The sequence below is a fragment of the Heterocephalus glaber genome, unplaced genomic scaffold, assembly GCF_053883595.1.
Source record: "Heterocephalus glaber isolate CG9 unplaced genomic scaffold, H.glaber_assembly_v1.0 deba00001497, whole genome shotgun sequence".
Taxonomy (NCBI): Eukaryota; Metazoa; Chordata; class Mammalia; order Rodentia; family Bathyergidae; genus Heterocephalus; species Heterocephalus glaber.
The window spans coordinates 59,206,774-59,229,446 of NW_028258320.1; the positions used below are offsets into that span (position 1 = coordinate 59,206,774).

The following is a 22,673-nucleotide window of genomic DNA, read 5'->3' on the forward strand; positions in this document are numbered from 1 at the left end:
CACTTCCTCACTCCCTCCAAGTCCCCCCCCACTTCACACAGTGGTTCGATCCACCTAACCCGGTTCCTTCCGGCGTGTGGATGTCGGTGCGCAAGCGTGATCGCCCACCAAGGCTTGTGAGTTCGCGACCCGGGCAGAGGTGCTGAGCTTCCTGGGGCAGGGCGCTGTGCGTAGTTCCGCATTTTGCCTGAGAGGTGGGCTCCAATTCTGTTGTCATCCCCTCTGAAGCTTGTTTGCTGGGACTGCGAGATTCTGCCCCTTGTCGTTGCGGAGCATCGTGAAGGGCAGGGTCCCACCCCTTAGCCCTGTGGGGCCTCGTCATTCCCGAGAGGTAGGTGTCCCTGCCCACTGTACTGATGCAGACACAGGCTCGCGGACGTGCAGGACTCTAGAGATAAGTGACAAAGTGAAGCCAGCGCCCGGGGTCCGCTGCCAGTCCCGGTTCGAAGGTCAGCGAATCCTGGCAGATGCTCGTGAAGACCAAGACCGGCCTTTTGAGGCTCTAAGAGTTCTTTTTAAGTAGACCTGGAGATCTTAAGTGCTTTAGATGCGAGGAGTACAGTAGTCTAAATAAAAAGCCTGAGCTTGTTTTGAGAAAGTAATTGAAGAGAGGCTGTGATACAGAAAAGAATGTGTATGCCTCAGCTGCCATCAACTGTGGTCAAGTGAAGGTACTGCTCCGGGGTTGTCAGATCCATTTTAAGGGAAGCTGGAGTTCTGCATGTTTGCTAAAAATAATTTGATCTATAAAGCCTGTACCATTGAAATCGGATCTACTAGTCAGGTTATCCTACGGACTACCAATTTTGAGCTTGTTGTAAAGACTGTTATTTAGAAAGAAGGTCATTAATTAGAGAAAACATCAGCTTTCTGAGAATGAGATCTGTGGTTTCCCATCATTTTCTGTGTAAAAGTAGTGGGTCGGATGTTTGATTCTAAAATCAAAATGAACTGCCCCTAGTGGTCAGAAGCAGAAGTCCGCTGATCTCTTCTCAAGTGATCTTTCATCAGTAGGATATAGAATCAGGAGACCCTGAGTCCTCATGATGGTTTCTGTGAGGTCCATATCATAGAAATTAAAGTACTTATACATCAAGGCTCCACATCTGATGGAATGGCTTAAAATAGCCTTAGCAAGTCCCACAACTGCAAAATATACACTCATAATGTATACCTATCAAAAGGTTAAGATTTGGGGGAAAAGACTCAAAGCACCATACAAATATGTCGTTGAGACATCATGAGTCACTTCTTCCCTATTTCTTTATACTTTCTATTGTAAAAAAATATAGAGCACAACATTTACCATTTTTCTCACACTTTAAGTGTATAGCTCAGTAACATAAGTACATTCACATGTATTACCATCCATCTCTTTAGCATTTTTTGTCTTGCAAAAAAAAAAAACCTACTCAGTATAACTCCTCTGCCCTCCTCCTTCCTCCCCCCACACAGACTGGCAGCCACATTTCTACTTTCCATCTCTATGAATTGACTACTCTAGAAACTATATATGAATGGAATCTTAGAGCACTGTTCATGTGTAAGGATTTCCATCCTTGGCTGAATAATACCGGTGAATTATTTGTCAATGAATATTTGGTTTGCTTACACATTTTAGCTATTGTAAATATTGCTGCTGCAAAACCCGAGTGTACAAATATCTCTTCAAGTCTCTACTTTCAGTTATTTGGGTTATATATCTAGAAGTGGAACAGCTGGATCCTATGATTAATGCTATTTTTAATTTTTTAAGGCACTGTGCTTTTTTGTAGTTTGTCAGTCTGAATGAGTATATACTGCTTTGCTAAGAAAGGAAAAGCCTTTTGTTGTGCCCTCAGTTCCTAATGTTGAGTTCCTGTTCATGATGTGAATTAGAATAGCAAGTATAAGCAAATGGCCCAGCCACAGTTTTGATGGTCAAGAAAATATATGACAGACAGTGGTAGTGGATGCCTGTATCAAAAAAAAAAATACTGTACATGCTAGGCATGGTGCCACATGCCTGTAATCTCAGCACTTGGGAGGCTGAGGCAGGAGGATCCCAAGTTCCAGGCCAATCTAGACTACATAGCAAAACCCTGTCTCCAAAAAGAAAAAAGAGAGAGGAGAAAACAATACTGATTTCCAGGGAACTTAGGGACTAATTGATTACCACTGGCTCAGTCTTTAGCACAGAATTTATCTTAAAGGTAGAGAGATGGTAATGAGTGGTTAGGAGAATGAGCATGGGCTTCAGTCTTGAATTCAGATTCTGTCGCTGCTGCTTACAATGCTACATGACCTTGAGCAAGTTTCCCACCTACAAGAGCCTTGCTTTCCCATCTTGTAAGAATGATAGTACCTACCTTGCAGGCTTGAATGAGAATTGCAGTCTTCCACATAAAATGCTTAGCCCAGTGGATAGTCAATGTTTTGTGTTAGCTTCAGTGGATCATTGGATGCCCAGATACATAGTTAAATGTTTCAGGGTATGTGTGAGGGTGTTTTCAGAAAAGATTAGCATTTGAATCCATAAGCAGTAAAGTGAATGGCCCTCCCTAAAGTGGGTAGGCATAATCGAGTCCCCTGAAGGACTGAGTGGAACAGAAAGGTGGAGGAGGAGGAAAAAATTCCAATGCTCTGCCCCTTACCTGCACTTGGTGCTCCTGGTTCACAGTTCTTCAGACTTGAACTGGAATGTACACTGTCAGGCCCCAGCCCTTCATACTATACCACTACCTTTCCTGGGTCTCTATTGTTAAACCAAAAATTTTGAGATCAAGGATTCTCTGAATTAAAGGGTATGGAGCTTTTACTAATGTTGGCCAAAAAGGGCAGTTCCTAGAGGAAGTTCTGCAGGTACCAGCAGCAAGGCTAGATAACAGTTGGAAAAATGTCTGCCAGACCTAAAAGCGAAGAGCATTTTTATAATGAAAATTTGGGGGAAGGAAAGCATAAATTGTTTACATTGACCTACATTGGCTGTAAATAGGAGGAGCAGGATAACAGGAAATGGGAAAGTTTTGAAATAGGAGGACATTCCATAAAGAGAAATACTTTTTGCTGCTGGGTTGGTTGGAGTTAGTAGTATAGAAAATTTATACATATACAGGAGACCATAGCAGCACCTGGAAGTCAACCCTAGGGCTTTTAAGGCAAAATTTTAACATTTAGGAATGTAGAATAGTTTGTTGATTTGAGCCAGTAGATATTAACTGATTAACTTTAATTATCTTTTTCCCCATCCAACCTCTGGTCTTTCTAATTAAATTTAAGGCATCTCCAGGCCAGGGATGTAGCTCATGGGCACTGCACATGCCTGGCAAGCACAAGGTCCCAAGTTTGATCTCCAGTACCAAAAAAAAAATTTAAGGCATCTTAGAATTTGTTTTGTATCACAAGCTTGCAGATGGTAGTTCTTGGGACACTTCAGCCTCTGTGGTCACATAAATCACACATTTCTTTATCGATAATGAATTTCTTTATAGATAATTGGTGTATCCTGTTGGTTTTGTTTCTCTGGAGAACCCTACTACACCAAGTAAATAGCACAGAAAGTGCTTAGTTAAAGGGTGGCTGTTGTTACTGCTGATACTCAGAGCAGCAAGACCCAGGATATGTGGGTTTAAGGCCTGGTCCTTTCTCATCATCAAAGTGGCTTTAATGCAGTCAGATATATATTTTTTTCTTTCTTTTTTTTTTTAAGGAAAAGTAATCATTCCCATTTCACAGATACTAGGTAAATTTATAAGTGTTGCTTTCTCACAGTGTAAACAAGTATTTACACCTCACAAGCACAAGGGCCTGAGTTTGATCCCCGGTACCAAAAAAACCAAAAAAACAAAAAACAAGTATTTACTAAGTATCTACTGTGGGAAAGAAAAACCACAGCTGAGAGGCCTCCAGCCTGTTTCAGAGATGCAGGAACTAAGACTAAGGGAAGAGCAAGCCAGACCAGAACCCAGGCCTCAGCCCCTCGTGCAAACTCCTCCCTCTGCCAGCCTCTTCCAAAACATGCTGCGTTCACCTGATTACCTGTGTATGCTTATCAATCAATTTCTTTCTTGGTCCGCCCATGATATGGGACTGAGCATGACAAAGCACCATCAGTGGTGGCTCTGTTAATGTTACACTGGAGCTGCTTTCAGTGTTGGCAAAAGAGGGATAAGGGAAGTAATTTGATTTTATTTGTTGAGTCTGCAGCACTTGTCCGGGAAGCTCTTCAATTACTATTAAGAAACTAGGCGTCATGCTACCCCTGGTTTTATTACCTAAGAGAATCATAGAATAGAACTCAGAGGAATATTTTTCTGCTCTCAATGGACAGATTGATCTTGCTTTCACATATGTGTGTAATTTCATTATTTTGTACTATAGTGATGCTTTATATCATGATACTGTTTTCCCAAACGTTGCATGCAAAAATGTGTGAGTGACGGCATATAGCAAGAGGAGCTAAGAGCACAGAACTTGGGGCCAGAGTTCTGTGAGTGCCTGAGTCCCAGAACTTATCAGTTCTGAGACTTTGGATGAGTGTCATCCTCCATATACCTCAGCTTCCTCATAAACCTCATGGATTCCTCATAAACTCATGTAAAACCTGGTAGGTAGTAAGAGCTCACTAAGGCTGTTAGCTGTCATTATTATCTTTGAGACACTTCTTGCTTGTTAACAAGAAGGGTTTTTTTCCATTTAACATGAGAGAAAAGATCACACCATGCTGAATAATAAAGCTGGGACCAGAGCCCAGATTCCTTGACCCTTAACCTTGTGCTTATTGTCCGACACCACACTTCCTACCTTACATTATCTGCATAAAGAAATTGGGCATAAAAGGGCAAACAGAAATGAAAAGAGGAGCAGTAAGTCCATAAACAAGAAGATCCACGCTCCCAGATGTGACCCAGTAAGACTCAGTACTCCAGCCCCTGCCTGCCTGCCCCACCTCTTAGCACTCTGCCTTGTACTTGGCAGCTGGGACTTACCTCCATTCTTTAGTCACACCCATTTCCAAACTTCTGCAATGTGCTAATTCCTGCTCAGACTTCAGGTCAGCATCTAAACATTACTTCCTCAAAGATGTCTCTCTCACCCCCATATTAGTTAGGATATAGATTCAGCTGCCTAACAGATTTAAATGAACAATGGATAAAACAGGATAAGCCTTTACTTTTCTCCGATGTGAAGTGCTGGCCACATTGTGGTAGTACTACACAGAGGGCTCCATACTTCTGTCCTGTTTCATCATCCCTAGATCATCCTCTGAAAGTACCATGGGCCTGGCGAACCCACTCATGTTCCAGCCAGCAAGAAAAACAGAAAGAGGACCAGGAGGGACCAGTAATTCCTTCTAAAGACAGGACCCACATCACTTCATCTTGCATCCTGTTGGTGGAAGTGAGTCACGGGCAATATCTAGCTATACATTTTTATTTTAGGCAACCTAGTGCCCAGGTAACAATGAGGGATTCCATTCTGGTGAACGAGAAGGAAGAGAGGAATTTGGGGGCAGCTGGCAGTCTGTGCCACAGCTGCCAGTCCAAATAAGAGTTGCCAGGATGCTTCCATATGTTTCCACAGCATCTTGATTTTTCTTTCATAAGACTTACTGCCTCTAACCAGGTGCAGCGGTGCTTACCTATAATCCCAGGTACTTAGAAGGATCACAAGTTCAGGGCCAGACTGGATAACTTATGGAGACCTTATCTCAAAATAAAATTTAAAAGGGCTGGGGATGAAGCTCAGTGGTAGAGTGTCCCTGGACTCAATCCTCAGCACTGTGGGAAGGGGAAGGGACTGCCCAATACTTTGTTGTTGTGTTTAGTTTTGTAAAATGACCATTTTATTCTCCTATAAATATCATGGTGCTGGGATTATATGGTATGCTTAGTGCCTACTACAGTTACTATTCTGTAAATATTTGTTGACTAAATGATAGGATTAAACTGGATAAACCTAAAAAGTTTAAAGTTTCAAAGAAAAAAGGCATTTGTTTTCAGCCTGGTCTAACCAAGCTGTGAACATACGGTTTCTCCCAGAATTCTGTGGGTGAGTCGCAGTAACTCAGTCCTCAGTATGAATCTCTGATCCAGCCACTTAGATGCTCAAGCTAGTGCTGTTAACGGGTAGCCTGCTTCTAAAAGTGGCTCCCTAACTAAACGTTACTGGGTTCTGGGTTGCTCATCTCTCCTTCTGGAGTTAGACTCCAGGTTCTTCTCTCAAACAAAGAATTGAATGAAACAAGCTAAAAGTATTGGCAAAGCGTATTTGAGAAAGTAAAAGTGTAGAGTTGGGGAGAATCTGGCTCTGCAAAGTGAGCTTGGGCTGAGTAAAAGAGGAAAAAGCGAGATAAGGGAACACTGGAGAAAACAGAGTGAGCTATTATGAGGAAAATCCACGATAGCAAATTATGCTGTCCTTGAGGATCTTGAAGATGCATGAGAAAACTTCTACATATGGCTCCTGAAAGGTGGTGCTGGGATCCCAGGCCTCAGGCTGAGATCAGGTCTAGGCCATGCTATTGAGAACCTAAAGAAGTCTTGTAATTAACAGATCACACCTACTTCCCCCAGCCAGCTTTACCACGCCCTACTCTCCTTTCTCAGTACGGCCACCACAATTCCGATCCAAACCGGGAACTCTTTCACCTAATCTGCTGTGGCCCTTGGAGTCCCTGTCCAGCCTTGCTACTTAAACCTGTGGCGTTTCTAAGGTGTGGATCCTATCACTGACATGGCTGACACTTTTCATATGATTCTCTCCTCAGGAAATCGAGTCTGTCTTGTCCATTACACTTGAGCCACACTGTACTTCTCTCTTAGGGACAGTTGAACATTTCTTCTCACTGCTATTATCATTCAGATCTTAACTCAGATGTCACATCCTCAGAGAGATCTCCCCAGAAAGACTCTCAGCACTCCAGGCATTCAGCCATATCACCTCAGAGCACTTGTTAGTACCGGAAATTATCGAACACATGCCCCAGTAAGTAATACAGATGTAATTTCCCTGAGGGACATTCCAGCTCATGGGATGTCACCACCTGAGAACTAAATAAAAACATTTGTATGAGAGATTGGCTCCTGATATTTGAAAGCATTACTGAAATATCCTTTGAAATCACAGAGATCTCTGTGCCAGAGCTTGAAACCATGGTGGAGACAAGAAAAGGGGCCGAGGAGAACTCTAAAGCCACAGACTTCTCTACTTCCTTCCATCAGCATTGTGCTTCAGCCCTCTAATCACCACATTAGTTGCTATGGGAGCCTTAGAATTTATGCTTCAGCAGAAAATGCCACATTTAATTGCCATTTGTGATATCCTGTATTCAAGCTCCCACTGAAAGGTATGTTAGTCACAGTTCAAGCAGAAAGACAGAATCAGGAAGATCTGATGTATACGACATTTATTGCCAGGAATTGGCATGTGCAGGCTGTGGGAGCTGGCAAGGCCAGTCTGGATCTACAGTACAAACCAACAAGAAGGGCGGGCTGGAACTCAGCTGGAGCCAAAGCTGCATGTCCACCAGTGGGGTCTCTTCTTCCCAGGGGAGCCTCTGCTCTGCTCCACTATTCTTAAGGACCACACAGATTATCTAGGAAAAGCTCCCTTACAAGAGCCTATTGATGACACGCTTGACCATATCTCCAAAATACCTACCTTCACAGCAGCACCCACACTAACATTTGTAAATAACCAAGAACTAGCCTGGCCAAGGTGATACATAAAAGTGACCATCCCCAGAGCTTCCAGGAAAATGGTGAAGTGATAAGGAAAGTTCAGCCTATCTGAGATTTGGAATCCAGACACTGGAAGATAACAACTTGGGAAAGAGAGAGAGTAGATCCCCGGCAAACAGGAAGGATATCATGGGAAAATTAAAACCTACAGAGAAGTCAAAGAGACTAAACACAACATAGAGAAGGGAAGCGTCAGTCTGCACTTTCTCCCCAACTTCTGGCTCGTGGCGCATGGGAAAGGGAGACCAAGTCTACAAAGTGAAAGCTGGGGACTCCAAAGGGCTTCAGGGAGGAACACAGCCGTGGAACAGACTGGATGTTGTGAGCAGCAGGGAAAGCATGGGATTCTGCTCCCATGTGAGTCCTTCAATTGGCATCAGCTGGTGAGTGACTCTAGCCCAAACACCTACCGTTTCCCTGGGGAGAATGCTTGGTCAGACAACACTCTGGGGAAGGGTTGATTGTTTGAGCTCCGTGGAACTCAGAGTCACTGCCAGCCTCACTTCAGGGGTCCTAATGATACTTTTCTACAGAGACTGGGTAGGAGACAGCGGTGCTTGGGGAACTGCAGTCAGCTGGAAAGAGACCCCTGGTGGGGTTTGAACACAGGCCCTGCACCCATGGCCAGACCCCAAACTCAGCCAGAATTGCTCTGGATTTAAAGTTGTGGCATTCCCTCCTCGTCCTACTACCAGCTGGTACCTTCATCCAGCATGGATCTGGGGTCTGGCTGCCTTCTTCATCTACCAGTGTAAGCCTGACATTTTCCCAGAATTGTAGATCCCAGAAGAAAACCACACATTCAAAATCACAGAAAAATTTATCTCTTTTGTTTTGGTTTGGTTTTTTTCTGTTTTTTGCTTGTTTTTGCAAGTGTTTTGCTTTTTCTTTTTTCTTAATTCCTTTCTTCACTGCTTTATTGCGGTTTGAGAATTATTCCTTTGTCCTTCCTTGCTGCTTATCTTTTTCTCTTTTCTTTTATTTTTCCCTTTCTCCCTTTTAATTTTTCTCCCTTGCATTTTTCTCTTGTTTTTACACCCCATATAATTTTTTTCTCCCTCTTTTTCTTTCATCATCTGTCTCTCATCACTTTTTTCTCTTACCTTTACCTAATTCTATAAACATCCTTGTATTCCCCAGTAGGAACCTTTGTACCACTTCTCTCTCTTCCTCATATCATGCAGTTTAAGGTTTCAAGTTTTTCCTCTTGCAATCCTCTATCCCCAAACCCTATATCTTTAATAGTATAACCATAAAGCTTTATTAATCATTTGACAGTTAACTCTAATAAAAACTCTATTTTTCATCATTGGCAGAGATGTAGCTGTTGTATTTAATACATATTAGCTGTAAATCAGTACCTAGGTTGTCTTAATGTTTACACCATAATTATGGATTTCTTCTCCAGGGTTGGGCATGGTATATAATTGGTTCTTACGGTATTTTGATAACCAGTTTGTCCTGGATGATACTACTGTAGCTGATTTGCTTGATATTACCAGGGCTGCATAATTGTTGCTATTTCTCTGTAAGCCTACACTTAGATTATCTTTGTGATATTAACAATACATTCCCAGAGAACTCAGTGTTTGACTAATTACACTGCATCCTGTCCTCCCAAATTAAGCAAGGTGGTCAGATCTTGGGACTGAGGCAAAGGATTACAGTTAGCCACACCCAAAGTACATCACTAAAAAGCGACTAAGATCTCTGTACCAGCAACAAGGTCTTTATACTGTAAGTGGTCACAGACCTCAGCATGCAACAAACCAAACCAAACAATAGAAACATAAGAAGACAAGGCAACAAACTGCCTCTCAAAATGCCAAACTGCCATACCTGCCTGGCAAGCTCAAGGTCCTGAGTTTGATATCCAGTATTGGAAAACAAAATCCGCCAAACTCCCTGAAGCCAATCCAGCAGGCATTGATGGAAAAAATAACATAAGCCATGCTATTAATATTTTTATGCATATACTTTCAAATAGTAATTACCATACTACTTATGTAATTTTGAATCCTGTGTTTTTTTATCTTAAATTCTTTTATTGGTACATTTTAGGTATACAATATGTTTACATTTATCATTGGGTGCTTATACCTGTACATGATGACTCTTGGTTCTTATTTTTTCCCCCATTACCTGTGCGTCCCTCACCCCCTCCACCCTTCCCTATTTACATAGACTTCGTTTCCATTTTTTTCTTTTCTCATATTTTTCCTTTACCTTCTTTCCTTTCCCCATCCCCTCCCACTACCCTACCCTTTTGGACATTTTCCTATTTCAAAGTAATTATTCGTTTTAATCATTTTAAACCTTATTTCACTTTCAGTTTCTCACACTAGAGAAGCTATTCAGTATTTACACACGTGTTTCCTATTTATTTCACTTAAGAGTATGGCCTCAACATGCATCCATTTAGCTATAAATAACTCTAGTTTCTCGTTCTTTATGGCTGAGTAGTACTACATTTTACTAAAAGACCACATCTTCTTTTATCCAGTTTCCAAGTGATGGGCACTTGGGCTGTTTCCAAGCTTTAGCTATTACAAACTGTGTTTCTATAAACATGGATGCACATATATCACTGTGGTATGATTCTTTTTTTTTTTGTATTAAATTCTTTTATTGGTACATTGTAGGTATACAACACAATTACATTTCTCATTGGGAATTGTACCTTTACATAATGCATCTTGATTCTTATTTTTTCCCCATTCCTAGCCCTCCCTTCACGTCCTCCACCCTTCCCTATTTACAAAGACTTTATTTCCATTTTTTCCGTTTCTCAGCATTTTTCCTTTCCCTTCTTTCCTTTCCCCTGCCCCTCCCACTACCCCTACCACTTTGGACCTTTTCTTCCTATTTTACATTATCGATTATTCATTGTAAACATTGGTACATTTTAGGTATACAGTATAATGACATTCATCATTGGAAATTTGCACCTTTACATAGTCTCTCTTGGTTCTTATTTTTCAACCTTGCCCAGCCCTCCCTTCAACCCCTCCAGTCCTCCCTATTTACAAAGATTTTGTTCCAGTTTTTCCATTTTCTCATATTAATCCCATTCCCTTCTATCCTTTCCCCTAGCCCTCCCACTTCCTTCTCCTTTGCCCCCTTTCTTCCTATTTCACATTACCTATTATACATTTAGTCCTTATTTACACTTTCAGTTTCTCACACCAGAGAAACTGTTCGGTATTTACACATGTGTGTCCTATTTATTTCACTTAAGAGTATCACCTCAGTGTGCATCCACTTAGCTATAAATGTCTCTATTTCTCATTTTTTATGGCTGAGTAGTACTCCATTTTATAGAACAACCACATTTTCTTTATCGAGTCTCCAGTTGATGGGCATTTGGGCTGTTTCCAAGTTTTAGCTATCACAAACTGCGCTGCTATGAACATGGGCACACATATATCACTGTGGTATGATTCTTTTAATTCTTTGGGGAAGATCCCCAGCAGTGGAATAGCGGGGTCAAATGGGACTTCCAGTCCTAGTTCTCTGAGGTATCTCCATACTGATTTCCACAGTGGTTGCACCAGTCTACACTCCCACCAGCAGTGGAGGAGAGTTCCTCTTTCCCCACAGCCCCTCCAGCATTTGATATTGGTTGATTTCATGATAGCAGCCATTCTTTCTGGAGTGAAGTGGAATCTCAGCGTTGTTTTCATTTGCATCTCTCGAATGACCAGTGATGTTGAACATTTTTTCATGTATTTATTTGCTGTTTTTACTTCTTTGTCTAAGAAATGTCTGTTCATTTCAGATGCCCATTTTTGGATTGGGTCTTTAAATTTGGGAGGTCTGATCTTTTTAAGTTCTTTATAGATTCGAGATAGTAGAACTTTGTCTGAGGAAGAGCAGGTGAAGATTTTTTCCCACATTGTGGGTTGTCTCTTCACACTGCTGGTGGTTTCTCTTGCTGTGCAGAAGCCTTTTAATAAGAAGAGATCCCATTTGTTGATTGTTTGTGCTAGTTCACGGGCAACTGAGGTTTTGTTCATAAAATCTTTTCCTACACCAATGTCTTCAAGCGTTCTACCCAACCTCTGTTCCAACTGGTTCAGAGTTTCTATTTTAATATTTAGATCTTTAATCCATTTGGATTTTAGTTTAGTGCATGGTGAGAGGTACAGGTCTAGTTTTAATCTTTGGCAAGTTGAAGCCCAATTTTTCCAGTACCATTTATTAAAGAGGCTGGCTGTCTTTCCTCCAGTGAGGGTGTTTGGCTCCTTTGTCCAAGATGAGATGGCTGAGTGTGTCTGGCATTGTTTCTGCATCTTCTAATCTGTTCCACTGGTCCTCAAGTCTGTTTCTTTGCCAGTACCATGCTGTTTTTATCACTGTAGCTTTGTAGTATAGTTGCAGGTTTGGGATTGTGATACCCTGTGCCATGTCTCTGTTACCTAGAATTGCTTTTGCTATTCTGGGTCTCTTCTTGTTCCAAATGAATTTTTGGATTGTTTTCTCAAGGTCCATGAAGTATGCTGCTGGGATCTCAGTTGGAATTGCGTTAAATCTATATAGCAGTTTTGGAAGTATGGCCATTTTCACTATATTAATCCTTCCTACCCAGGAGCAGGGGATGTCTGTCCATTTTCTGATATCATCTTCAATCTCTCTTTTCAGAGTGCCATAGTTTTCCGAGAAGAGGTCTTTGATTTCTTTCGTTAGGATGATTCCTAGGTATTTCAGTTTTTTGGATGCTATTGTGAAAGGAATCATTTGCCCTATTTCTCTCTCAGTGAGTCTGTCATTGGTGTAGAGGAAAGCTATTGATTTTTGTGTGTTGACCTTGTAACCAGCTACTTGACTGAATTTGGTTATTAAGTCTAGAAGACTTTTGGTGGAGTTCTTGGGGTCTTCTGTATAGAGTATGATGTCATCTGCAAATAATGACAATTTGACTTCTTCATTTCGTATCTTTATTGCTTTTATTTCTTTCTCTTGTCTAATTGCCGTGGCTAATGTTTCCAGAACTATATTGAACAGGAGTAGTGATAGTGGACATCCTTGTCTTGTTCCTGATTGTAGTGTGAAGGATTTCAGTTTTTGACCATTTAGTGTGATATTGGCTGTTGGTTTTTCATAGATGGCTTTTATCAGATTGAGGTAGAGACTGTCTATTTCAATGTTTTGTAGGGTTTTTATCATAAATGCATGTTGGATTTTGTGAAATGCTTTTTCTGCACCTATGGAGATAATCATATGGTTTTTGTCCTTGGCTCTATTGATATAGTGTATTACATTAATTGATTTTCGTATATTGAACCATCCCTGCATCCCTGGGATGAATCCCACTTGATCAGGGTGTATAATCTTCTTGATGATCTTCTGCATTCTGTTTGCCAGTATCTTATTAAGGATTTTTGCATCTATGTTCATTAGTGAGATTGGCCTATAGTTCTCTTTTTTGGTTGGGTCTTTCTCTGCTTTGGGGATCAAGGTGATGCTTGCTTCCAGGAATGAATTTGGGAGTATTGCTTCCCTTTCAATTTCATTGAAGAGTTTAAACAGTAGTGGCAGCAGTTCCTCTCTAAATGTCTTGTAGAATTCAGCAGTGAAGCCATCAGGGCCTGGGCTTTTCTTAGTTGATAAGTTTTTAATGACATTTTCAATTTCATTGGTTGATATTGGGTTGTTCAGAATTTTTAGGTCTTCTTCGTTCAACTTTGGTAATTCATATGTATCTAGGAATCTGCCCATTTCTTCTGTGTTGTCCATCTTATTGGTATATAGGTTCTGGAAGTAGGTATTGATGATCCTCTGGATTTCTGCTGGGTCTGTTGTAATTTCATCCTTTTCATTCCTAATTGCATGGATTTGGGCCTTTTCTTTCCTTTTTCTGACAAGGTTGGCTAAAGGTTTGTCAATTTTGTTGATTCTTTCAAAGAACCAACTCTTGGCTTCATTGATTTTTTGTATTGTTCTCTTAGTCTCCATTGCATTGATTTCTCCTCTGATCTTTATAATTTCCTCCCTTGTATGAGCTTTGGGGTTGTTCTGCTCTTCTTTTTCTAGAAGCTTGAGGTTCAGCATCAGGTTGTTTAATTGGGCTCATTCTGTTTTCCTAATATGTGTATTCACTGCTATGAATTTCCCTCGTAAGACTGTTTTCATTGTGTCCCATAGATTCCGATATGTTGTATTGTCATTGTCATTTAATTGAAGGAGCTGTCTGATTTCTTCTTTAATTTCCTCTGTGACCCATTGGTTATTCAGAAGTGTGTTGTTCAATTTCCACGTGTTTATGAAATTTTTTGAGTTTCTTTTGCTATGGATCTCCAATTTCATCTCACTATGGTCTGATAATATACAGGGGATAACTTCAGTTCCTTTGCACTTACTTAAACATGTTCTATGTGTGAGTATGTGGTCTATTTTGGAGAATGAGCCATGTGCAGCTGAGAAGAATGTGTATTCTCATTTTGTGGGGTGGAAGACTCTGTAAACATCTGTTCATTTGTTCAAGAGTTCGATTGAGTTCTAGTATTTCATTACTTATTTTTTGTCTAGTTGATCTATCTATTTGTGACAATGGGGTGTTGAGGTCCCCCACTACAATTGTATTAGTGCATATATGACTTTTCATGTCCGTTAGTATTTGTTTTATATAGTTGGGTGCACTAGTGTTTGGTGCATAGATATTTATGATTGTCATCTCTTCCTCTTGGATTGTTCCCTTTACAAGGACATAGTGTCCTTCTTCATCTCTCTTAATCAGTGTTGGTTTGAAATCTACTTGATCTGCCAAGAGGATAGCTACTCCTGATTTTTTTTTTGGTTCCTGTTGCATGGAGTATTGTTTTCCACCCTTTAACTTTCAGTCTATGAGTTTCCTTTTGAATTAAGTGTGTTTCTTGTATGCAGCATATTGTTGGATTTTGCTTCTTGACCCATTCTGCCAGTCTATTTCTTGTGATTGGTGAATTGAGACCATTAACTTTGATGGTTATTACTGAAATGTATTGACTTGTCATTGCTATGACTTTTTCTTTTTGTTGGGTTCTCCCCCTTTCCATTTAATTTCTTGTCATGCCAGATGGGTTCATTCTGCTTTGCTTCCTGGGGTTGTGATCCTCAATGTCTGTTCCTAGGCTATTGTGTAAAATTCTTTGGAGTGCTGGTTTGGTATTCACAAAGTTCCTAAGGTGCTCTTTGTCATGAAAGTATCTTATTTCTCCATCAATTTTGAAAGATAGTTTTGCAGGGTACATCAATCTAGGTTGGAGGCTGTTTTCTTTTAGGGCTTGGAATCTGTCACTCCAAGCTCTTCTTGCCTTGATGGTTTGTGTTGAGAAGTCTGCTGTGATTCTGATGGGCTTTCCTTTGTATGTGATTTGTTTCTTTTCTCTGACTGCTTGGAGAACTTTGTTCTTCTGTTGTGTTTCTGGAATCTTAACAATTATATGCCTATGTGTAGATTTTTTTTGATCAAAGCTATTTGGAGTCCTATATGCCTCACTTATCTGTATGTCAAGCTCTTTCCCCCTGCTTGGGAAGTTTTCTGCCATTATTTCAGTGAAGAGATTTTTTATGTCATTGCACTCTCTCCTGTTTCTTCATTGACTCCAATCAGTCTTATGTTATTCTTCTTTGCATCATCTAGTAGCTGCTGGATTGATTTCTCATGTTCCCTTATAATTTTGAAGCCATTTTTCTCTTCCTGATCACTAATTGCAATCTTATCTTCTGTATCTGCAATTCTGTCCTCACATTGGCTCATTCTGCTGTGTAGACTTTCAATGGAGATTTTCATGTCCTGGAAATCTATTTGCATCTGTTTTATGGATTCCGTTTGTTTCTTATGTTGGGATTCCATCATGTTCCTGAGCTCCTCTCTAGATTTATTAATCATGTCTTGCACTAAGGGCACAATTTCTCCTGTTATCTGAGAAATTATTTCTGATTTCATTTTTTCCGGATCCCCTTTTGTTGCCAGTTCAGTGTGTCCAGGTGGTTGAGTATCAGAGTGTTCCATCTCATTTCCCTTTGGGGTTGCTGTAGGTGATCTGGAAGTCTGGTTTTGAGACTTATTTACGTGTTTTCTCATTTTGACTGGGGCGGGGGGCTGTTAGCACCTGCACGGATTACCTCCTCTGAGCTGGGTGAGGTGGGACAGGGGCCGGGAGCAGCAGTAGGGATGGTGACCCGAAAACCCTTTCCTGTGGGCTGGGAGCAGCGGGAGGGATGGTAGCCGAGAAACCCCTTCCTCTGTTCCAGGAGCAGTGGGATGGCGGCTCAGAAGCCCCTCCCTCTCGGCCAGGAGCGTTGGGAGGGATGCTGGCCTGGAAGCCCCTTCCTCTGGGCCAGGAGCAGCGGGACAGAAGGTGGCCCAAAAGGAGAACAGCGGGAGGGATGGTGACCGGGAAGCCCCTTCCTCTGGACCAGGAGCAGTGGGACATTGGCTCAGAAGCCCCTACCTCTGGGCCGTGCACATCGGGACTCAGTACCTTGGTCTGGTGTCCTCTGTGTCTTTGTAGTGTGGAACCAGGTGGCTGCCTGTCTGCAGCGGGGTAATTTGGTGTCTTCCGCGCAACTCCCCTGTGCTTTTTATATAACATTACTTTTTATTAGGTAATCTGTGTAATTAGATTATTTATGAATATTTTAATGATGTCTTTGCACCATACCATGATTTATTTAGGCATTCTTTCATTGTTGGATGTTTAGATTGTTCCCAGTTATTTGGAATTATAAAGAATGACAAAACCAACATCTTTATATTAATCTTTGTACACATTTATAAGCACTACCTTTTTATTATTCTTACCAGTGAAATCATAAGAAAGGGTATGAAATATATAAGGTTCTAAATACATGTCAAAAATTGTTTTCCAGGTTGTCAAATATCTCATTATATTTGTCAATATTTATAAATATCATTTGAGAAGTAGAAAAGTCAATATAATTATTTCTTAAAGCACTTATAAGCTGAGTAGTATGATTATCTTGAAGTTCAAGTACTTATTTCTTTATCTTTTTAAACCCAAGAATACAGCCTAGAATTTGCACTTCTCTTCTGTAAGCTATTGTAACTGTCTGGTACAGGACTTGTAACTTTCATTACTGGCTTTCATCTGCCTTTCCAAGTGATATATCAACTGCTAACATGCTTGCCCCTGGCCTTATCAATGACAGGGGCTTCAAAAAGAACAGGGCCATTAACGCTAAGTCATTGTGGGGCAGGATAGGTCTCTTCAGCAAGCAGTTGATTACCTCCTTCTAGTGCTCTGTCCTCATGCAACATTGCTTAGGAAGTCTTTAAGATCTAATTAAGATCTGTTTCCTTGTGGTGTTGCAGTGCCCTGGAAGGACGACCGGGTCATAATGAAGGTTCTTTTACTGAAAGACGCAAAGGAGGATGACTGTGGCCAGGATCCGTACATCAAGGTAAGTGGCAGAGACTCCTTCTACCTGAACTAGAGCTTCCTTGCTAACAGAGTCAAGGGGCTGGAACTGGTAGTGGGAAGGAGCTGCTAAAATTCAGACTTGACACAGAATAAATTGTTTATGTGATACCATGACCCTTTTCTTATTTTCAAAACAGCCCTGGCCAACCTAGAACTACTTTCTTTCATTTGCAGGAATTAGGGTTGTATGGTCTTGAAGCCACATTGATCCCTGTGTTATCGTTTGAGTTTCAGTCTCTCTCCAATTTCTTTGAGAAGGTAAAGCCTATTGTGTCTGTCTGGTTCCCGTGTTCATGTTTGGTCTGTCTGCAACTCTTGCCAGCCCAAGCTGGAAGGCCTTCTGGTAGCCCCCACTTTTACCACCAAATATGAGCACAAAAGCACCACAGCCTCCCTGATGGCAGGCGCCTAAACTATGAGCTTCTCCATTGAGCCTCTCTCAGCTCCTTGTGTAAGCAGTCTAGACTCAGAAGTGGGCCGCAAGGAATAGGACTTGTGAGAGCATCACCCCTGTGTGGCTCTCAGTTGCAGGACTCTTTCATTCATCCTCTCACTTAATTCACCCCTGCCCCTGACCTCTATGCAGCAAGCCGTACAGGTGTTTTCCCGTTTTAGAGATAAAAGCTCCAGGCTAGATAACTCAGCCAAGCCCCTAGCCAGGAAGGGCCAGGTCTGGCTTCTGTCCATCCTATCAGTTCTGGTGCCAGGGATAGGAGTGACCAATATTGAAAGGAGACAGGCCCTGCCTTCTAAATACTTCAGATTAAAGGTTCTGGGCTAGGGATATAGGTCAGTGTTTGAGTGCTTGCCTACTATGCCCAAGACCCTCAGTTTGATCCCCAGTATCCCCAAAATGAAAAGATTCAGGGTCTACACTTTGAATAAAGTCAGATGTACACAATGATAATGAACTCACCTGCATATCCTAAAAGGCCTAGAACAATTCCAGGTCCATAGTAAGCACTCAATAAGGGTTGGGTAGATAGAGGGAAGGACTGGGTGGAAGGAATTCATTTACCTACTGCTTATGGGAAGCATTTGGAATTGTGGGTCATAGTTCCTTGGGCGATACTTTCATTGCTTTTTGATGTGCAGCTGTCTCATCCAGAAGATTATGGGGGACTCATTTTTACCAGCCCCAGAGCAGTGGAAGCAGTGGAGCTGTGTTTGGAGAAAGACAATAAAACTGAAGGTGAGAGTTGGCCTGCTCTGACTTTGTTTACTCTTCTTTCTCCCACGGAGACACTAGATTCCAGAGATAGTGCCACTTCCGAAAGAAGTGGATTCATGATGGTACTGGGCCACTGATGCTTTCTAGGAAACAGGAAATAGGGTCGTCTCCTCAGCTCCCAAACAGATGGGGTGGAAGAGAGACTCTGCCTGCCTTTTAAATGATTGCTCGCTGGGCATTCAAGTCTCCCCTCAGAATGTATAAGGTGCTAGTTTGTTCCTTTGAAAATAGGACAAATACCACTTTCCTCAAATGGTTGATGAGAAAATTTAACGCTGTATGAGAAAATGTTCCACATCATACCAGGTTCTTAGTGACACCACTCTCTCTTCGACTCTTCCACCTCCTTCCATACCTGTCCATCACAACTGTATGAAAAGGCACTGCCCACTAACTGGACCACCTTCATAACTTCATTTGAACAGCCTCCGAGCTAACATTTCTGGAAAGCCTGTTATACATCAGGCACTGTGTTAAATACTTCACATTCATTACCTTACTCAGCTCCAGACAATAGTCCAGAGGCACATGATATACTACAGTTTCACTCTACAGATGAAACCACTGAGGCTTGGGAGCATTGTCCCAGTGAGTGGAAGCAGCAGGGAGTGTGGTCAGCACAAGGTCTTGGGTCCTGGGTCCATGCAGCCATTCTGACCTTGGTGATTTTTAAAATTTTTCTTGTAGAATAGGAACAATATGAAAATGAAATTTTAGTTAGATATGCTCTTCTTTTTCGGTTTTGTTTTTGTGGGATTTTTATGGGATTTTTTTTTTTTCCAAGATAGAGTCTTGCTAAGTAGTGATCCCTGTCGCTCAGCATAGTGCTGCGATTACACATATGTGCCACAACAGCCAGCTGAGATGCCGTTTTTTTTGTTTGGTTTGGTTTGTTTGGTACTGGGGATCAAACTTGGGACCTTGAGTTTGTGAGGCAGGCGGTGGAACCACTGAGCTAAATCCCCAGCCCAAGAGGCCTTTTTTTGTAGTTGATTATTAATGGTTTGCTTAGTATGAACAAGTAACCTTTGCAGCAGTCCAAATGGACACTTTGGTGTTTACCACTCACATATAATTTCATGTTTTACAGGCTGGGAAAAGACTCTGAAAGAAAAATGGAACACTAAGTCAGTGTATGTGGTTGGAAAGGCTACCGCTTCTCTAGGTAAGGAGTCAGGGTAAAAATTAAACGCCAAAAATGACCTGTCCTTCTTTTTTCTTTTAAAATACTTTAATTCAGTTTTAAAATACTATTTTTTACTTAGAAAATTTGTAGAAAGTGGGCCAAGGATTTAGCTCAGTGGCACCTCGCCTGCCTGGCAAGTGTAAGGTCCTGAGTTTGATCCCTGGTACTAGAAAAAAAAGAAAAGAAAATTTGTAGAAGGATCTAAATATATAATGCTACTGATAACTGAAGCACATATATTCAAACATGGCTAAGTGGTGTTAACCATTTTAAGAAGTACTTGACTAGTAGCTATTCAAAAGTTTTCTTTAAATGGTTGTAACTTTTGGCCCAAAAATCCCATTGTGAATGTAGTCCTTAATGCTCCTAGAATTATACTCCAGAAGTGGCTAAAATGGTAAATTTTATGTTATGTATTTTTACTACAATTTTTAAAAAGCCTGACTCTTCAGGTAGTTAATATTCTGGTTTTCTAGTTTTTCTAGTTTTCTTACTTTTCTCTGTGTTTTTCCAAATAGTCTTGAACTTACATCTTTTAAAGCATAAACAGTAAACAAGAAATTTTAAAAGTTAGCATTATAACATTTTAAACACTTAAAAATAATGCTTAGCAATTTTGAATAAGTTAACCTGTAACTTTGTTTCAGAATAGCTCCATTTTGTCCAATGAGGTTAAAAATATCGGGAATGTATACCAGGAATGAAAGTAGTTTAGGAATTAAAAGCACATTTTTCCAGAAAACAAAATGAGGCTGGGAAGGAGGTAGCTTGGGAGTCACTGCTTAGGCTAAAGATGATGCCTTCATCTTTGGCACTGAGCCACTCTTGCCACAAGCTCAGTAAGTCAGGCAGGATGAGGGACTCAGTGTCCACATTTATTCTTTATTTTTTATTCTTTATCTATTTTTCATTATTTATTCTTTATCTTCCCCTAAAATAAGTTAAGAATTTGCTTTCACTTTATTTTGCTGTTTCTTTTTTTTTTTTTTTTCCTGAATGAGGAAAGGAAATAATTTAGGCAGTTTCTTACCTATTTACCAAAAACCCAACTATCTCATGTACATTAGAGTTGTAAATTTTTCTGCTTGGATTTCCGTATTCCAAATTCAGACTTTACATATTAGCTGATAAGCATTTTGAGCTGCCACACACCCTTCAGTTTGACATTAGCACCATTGTTGTTCATCTTGCATTCACTGTTTTGGCAAATGAAAAAATATGAGCCAGCCGTATCTCGAGATCTGGAGCAGCTAACAGTGGACCAGGGTCAAGTGCACCACAACAGCATTGGCCTCATTTGGGCACTCAGCCTCAGACTGGTTTACTCAATTGTGAAGAAGGATGTCTTAGCTCTTACACACCAAAAACACAGAAACAAAATTACTTCAATAACTGTATTAGCTTTCCTGTTGCTGGAACACAGTACCTATTACCCACAATTTAAAGGAGGAGAGATTTAATTTAGGTCACAGTTTCAGGAGATTCAATACATGATCTGCAGGATCCAAAGCAGAAACCTTATGGTGAAAGGGCATGGCAGAACAAGCTACTTAGTTCATGGCAGCTGGGAAGCAGAGCAGGGGAACAATGCCAGAGAGAAATGGGCAAGGGACCATCTGTAGTGCCCAAGATCATGCCTCCATGACCCACCCAGACATACGCAGGACCATCCTTTTCTAATCTGGTAGGCATTTTTTTATCCAATGAAGATGACATATCAGGATTAATAGTCATAATCCATTTCTTGTCAACTTCCACCCAAAAACATCTCCTTAAGTCATACTTAATCCCCAAATAAAGATAATAATAGCAATATTTCATAGTACAACTATTCTGAGTATATCCAATAAATAATTCCTTCCCCAAAGTCTCAGTAGTTCTAGCATTTTTCAAAAGTTCAAGTCTTTTCTGAGACTCAAGGCAAACTCTTATCTGTGAACTTCTTTAAAAATTAAAAACAAGTTATATCATCCTAAGGTACAATGACACAGGGTAAATATTCTCATTACAAAAAGGAGGAATAAGAGATGGAAATAATCAGGCCAAAGCAAGACTAAAACACACCAGGGCAAACATTGAGTTCTGTAACTCCATATATGGCACCAAAAATACACAGTGGTAAAATGTTTTGAGTGCAGATGGTGTGGGCACCCCACCCCTATGGCCTTGCTGGTTGCACCCCATTACAGCCTCTCTTGTGGAGTGGCTCCACTCTGGAGCTGCAGCTTTTCTCAGCAGATGTTCCACATTCCTGGCATCTGCAACTTTCTGGGGCCTGCCCTGCACCTTTGGTTTCATTTCCTCTGATCCATGCACTGCATTTTCAGGCTCCTTGCCTGGCTTCCCAAACCTTCCTTTGAAATCTGAGTGGAAGCCTTCCTAATTCTTCCCACAGTTCTTATATGCTGCATGCCAGTAAACCCAGCATCATGTGATGATACCAAAGTTGGCTTCAGCTCAAGCAGTAGCTAGGCCCCTTGAGTCATGGCTGCAGTACCCTCTGAGTGTCTAAATGGCTGAGCACAGGGAAATGAATCCCAGGGAACCTGTTCCCTAGGAGGCCCCTCTCAAACAGGCATCCCGGGGGCTCTCTTCTCAAATGAAAGGTTCACACTTTTGCATCCTTGAGCCTTTGATGTCTTCCTCATTCCTGAGATGCCCTGAAGTCACCTCTTTATCCCTGTACAAAGTACCATCCTTAATGGTGCTAATCTCTTTAGCAGCCAAAACCTCTTTGGCCCCTCCTTCAAGAGCAAAATTTAAATTTTTCAAATTTTTCTGCTCTGCCTTTTGGCCCTAATCTCATTATAAATCTGGATAAAAGCAGCTAACAGAATCAGTGGCACAGCCTGAATTTTAGGCTGTCTTGAAATTTCCTCTGCCAGAGTAATTAGTCTACTGCCCTTAATCTCAGGTGCCTCCAAAGTCCCAGGCAGGACAGGTGCAAAATGTAGCCAAATTTTCTGCCAATATGTAAGACATGTGGCCTCTACTCCAAATGTCCATGAAGTACTTGTTCCCAACTGAGATCTCCTGAGCCTGGCTTTTATTGTCCACATTCCTATCAGCATTCTGGTCTTCTAAGCTCTAACTAGAATCACTTAATGGGC

General features: G+C 41.1%; 1 protein-coding gene across 3 annotated transcripts in view; it reads left to right on the forward strand.

Moving 5' to 3' along the window:
* Positions 1 to 61: 61 nt before the first annotated feature.
* Uros (uroporphyrinogen III synthase) overlaps positions 62 to 22,673 on the forward strand; it is a 34,349-nt gene continuing 11,737 nt past the window's right edge. Inside the window, exons 1-6 of one of the 3 annotated variants that reach the window (XM_021253291.2) lie at positions 62 to 331; positions 5,237 to 5,379; positions 17,038 to 17,126; positions 17,321 to 17,404; positions 18,242 to 18,338; positions 19,468 to 19,542. In XM_021253291.2, the coding sequence (XP_021108950.1) occupies position 5,379; positions 17,038 to 17,126; positions 17,321 to 17,404; positions 18,242 to 18,338; positions 19,468 to 19,542 (346 nt within the window). In that variant the 5' untranslated portion in view covers positions 62 to 331; positions 5,237 to 5,378. Of the gene's footprint in view, positions 332 to 5,236; positions 5,380 to 5,886; positions 8,105 to 17,037; positions 17,127 to 17,320; positions 17,405 to 18,241; positions 18,339 to 19,467; positions 19,543 to 22,673 lie in introns of those variants that run through there. The other 2 variants (XM_004838745.4, XM_021253292.2) reach the window with 2 other exon arrangements.